Below are 3,416 nucleotides of genomic sequence, written 5' to 3'. Positions count from 1 at the left end.
GAGAGGGAGAAGAGAGTGGGATGGGATGAGAAAGCTGAATAACTGATATCTGCCTCTTCAGTTAACTTTCTTCTCCACTCTCTGCTCTCTGCCAGGGGAGGCTGACCTGTATCAACTGCATAAACGGGTTCTCCATGTTCTGTGGCTTCAGGAAGGATTTGGACAATGGGGAAACCACTGGGAATTCAGAAAGAGGGTGCAGTGTATTCTTCTGGCTCCCTCTCTGTGAGGTCACCTCAGACTGCCTATGTTTGACCAGAGGTCTCTGCTACATTCAAAAAAGGCAATTCCACATGATATTCTTTGGATTCCAGGCATATCTCCTTTTCTTATCCCTTTGGGTCTAAGGGTGGTAACAGCTTTGTTGCTACTAATCCCAAATTTCTGCACTGTTTTTTTGTAGCTCTCTCATACTCACACCTTTGTAAATAGTCATTTTTCTATCAGAATCTCTTGGAATGATCTCATATTGAGTGTGTCACTATGTTTCTTGTTGGGACCCAGATGGATACATAAAGATAAACAGGAGGTTTTATTTATATCTCCAATGTTTATTTCATATGCTGAGTTGTTGGCACAGAGTTGTTCATTATAATAGTCTATGCTTTTGGGTTAAAGACCTAAGTGTAAGACTGGATACTATAAAACTCCTAGAGGAAAACATAGGCAGAACACTCTTTGACATAAATTGCAGCAATATTTTTTGGATCCGTCTCCTAGAGTAATGGAAATAAAAACAAAAATAAACAAATGGGACCTAATTAAACTCAAAAGCTTTTGCACAGCAAAGGAAACCATAAACAAAATGAAAAGATAACCCACAGAATGGGAGAAAATATTTGCAAATGATGCAACCGACAAGGAATTAATTTTGAAAATATGCAAACAGCTCAATATAAAAAATAAGCAGACAACCCAGTCAAAAACTGGGCAGAGGATCTAAAAAGACATTTATCCAAAGAAGACATGCAGATGGCCAAGAGGCACATGAAGAGATGCTCAACATTGCCAATTGTTAGAAAAATACAAATCAAAACTACACTGAGGGTATTACCTCATTCCTGTCAAAATAGCCATCATCAAGAAGTCTGTATAAAATATTTCATAATTAAAGAACTGCAAAAATTCTGTCAAAGCACACCACAAACATCACACACAACACCCACCCCCTCAAAAACCTTTAAAATTCTATTCTTTAAACCTATTCTATTGACAGTTTCTAAATACAGAATGGTGATTAAAGTTGCTTTTTGTTCCTTTTTCCTTTGTGATTTTGTTTCATAAAAATAAAGCAAAATAAATGAACAATAAACAGTAGAAGTTCTGTTAGCTGACCTCTGAGTGGTTTCTGGGTCCTCTATGACGCATATAATACTTGTAGCACATGTGAAGCTCATGGCTGGTAGGCATCTCCTTGTATGCTTATGTGGTCCTTTTCCTACTGGTTGAGGTGTATGCTTATCAAGAATCATTTGTATATTTGCAAATGTTTTTATATGCTAATTCACTTGATATAATAACAATTCAATTAAATGTCAAAGAAACCAATGTGATATAACTATAAAAATAAAGCTTTCTTTCATGTAGGAATGCTCAGATAAAAGCCTTGGGAAAACACAATAAAGGTGAGCTGTAAAATAAATCTGTATTAATCTGGAGTGAGCAAGAAAATTAAAAATTTGTAAAAATATTATAAAAATTAGAAGGCCTCTCTCAGATTGTTTGTTGCTTTTTAAGTTATTGCTCCAATGCAAGTAAAATGTAACTAGAAATAATAATAACATAGAAATGTAACTAGAAATAAAATGTAACTAGTATTCACTGTTAGTATGCATTTCATAAGGATGAGGAACAGAACTCCGGATACATCTCAAGAGAAGACCTTGACTTCACCTTACAGGACTAGTTAAGGAATATACACTTTCGTGTTTTATGTTAAAAATATGGAAAAGAACTACACAACTCTAATGAAAGAAATCAAAGCTCTGAGTAAATGGAGATGTTCCATATTCATGGATAGGAAGAATCAGTATTGTCAAGATGTCACTTTTTTCCAATTTATTTTATATATTCAATTTAGTCCCAATTAAAATCCCAGGAAAGCCCTTTTGGCTCTGAGCGGCACTATGGTGGTCGGCAAGAACAAGCACCTTACGAAAGGAGGCAAAAAGGGAGCCAAGAAGAAAGTGGTTGACCCATTTTCTAAAAAAGATTGGTATGATGTGAAAGCACCAGCTATGTTCAATATAAGGAATATTGGGAAAACATTGGTCACGAGAACTCAAGGAACCAAAATCGCGTCTGATGGCCTCAAAGGTCGTGTTTTTGAAGTGAGTCTTGCTGATCTGCAGAATGATGAAGTAGCATTTAGAAAATTCAAGCTAATTACTGAGGATGTTCAGGGCAAAAACTGCCTGACTAATTTTCATGGTATGGATCTTACCCGTGACAAAATGTGCTCCATGGTCAAAAAATGGCAGACCATGATTGAAGCTCACGTTGATGTCAAGACTACCGATGGTTACTTGCTTCGTCTGTTCTGTGTGGGTTTTACTAAAAAGCACAACAATCAGATCCGGAAGACCTCTTATGCCCAGCACCAGCAGACAAATGACTTGAAAGAGGTGGTCAATAAATTGATTCCAGATAGCATTGGAAAAGACATAGAAAAGGCTTGCCAATCTATTTATCCGCTCCATGATGTCTTCGTTAGAAAAGTAAAAATGCTGAAGAAGCCCAAATTTGAATTGGGAAAACTCATGGAGCTACATGGTGAAGGTAGTAGTTCTGGAAAAGCTACTGGGGACGAGACAGGTGCTAAAGTTGAACGAGCTGATGGATACGAACCACCAGTCCAAGAATCGGTTTAAAATGCAGACTTTTAATGGTGACAAATAAAAGATCTAATTTGTGGTAAAAAAAAAAAAAATCCCAGGAAATTATTTTGTGGACATTGACAAACTGACTCTACAGTTTTTAAGTAAAAGCAATAACCATGGATAGCTAACACAACACAATCCTCAAGGAGAAGACAAAGTTGGATTGATACTACCCAACTTCAAGACTTACAATAAAGCCACAGTAATTAAGACACTGTGGTTTTACTGAAAGAATAGAAAAATTATCAATGGAATAGAATAGAGAGCCCAGAAATAGACCCAATTAAACAGACCCAATTAACAAAGGAACAAAGACAATATAATGGAGAGAAAATAGTCTTTTCAATGAAAAGTGATAAAACAACTGGACATTGACATGCCAAGAAAAAAAAAAAGAATCTAAACACAGATCTTTCTCAAAAATTAACTCAAAATAGATCACCTACCTAAGCATAAAATGCAGGTTACAAAATTAATAGAATATAACATAGAAAATGTAGATGACCTTGGGTATAACAATGACTTTTTATATACCAT

At 35.8% G+C, this 3,416-nt stretch overlaps 1 protein-coding gene across 1 annotated transcript; it reads left to right on the top strand.

Moving 5' to 3' along the window:
- Window positions 1-2,118: 2,118 nt before the first annotated feature.
- LOC110129866 (small ribosomal subunit protein eS1-like) lies at window positions 2,119-2,872 on the top strand. The gene has a single exon (XM_070463274.1). The coding sequence runs from the start codon at window positions 2,127-2,129 to the stop codon at window positions 2,868-2,870; it is 744 nt and encodes a 247-aa protein (XP_070319375.1). The 5' UTR covers window positions 2,119-2,126; the 3' UTR covers window positions 2,871-2,872.
- Window positions 2,873-3,416: the final 544 nt, after the last annotated feature.

Source organism: Odocoileus virginianus, unplaced genomic scaffold, assembly GCF_023699985.2.
Source record: "Odocoileus virginianus isolate 20LAN1187 ecotype Illinois unplaced genomic scaffold, Ovbor_1.2 Unplaced_Contig_1, whole genome shotgun sequence".
Taxonomy (NCBI): domain Eukaryota; kingdom Metazoa; phylum Chordata; class Mammalia; order Artiodactyla; family Cervidae; genus Odocoileus; species Odocoileus virginianus.
Note: the sequence above shows the minus strand (reverse complement) of the source record. Positions and strands in the feature narration are given on the sequence as shown.

What these genes read in the sequence shown, in the direction of transcription:
- LOC110129866 (XM_070463274.1), top strand. Translation starts at nt 2,127, where the DNA reads ATGGTGGTCGGCAAGAACAAGCACCTTACGAAAGGAGGCAAAAAGGGA.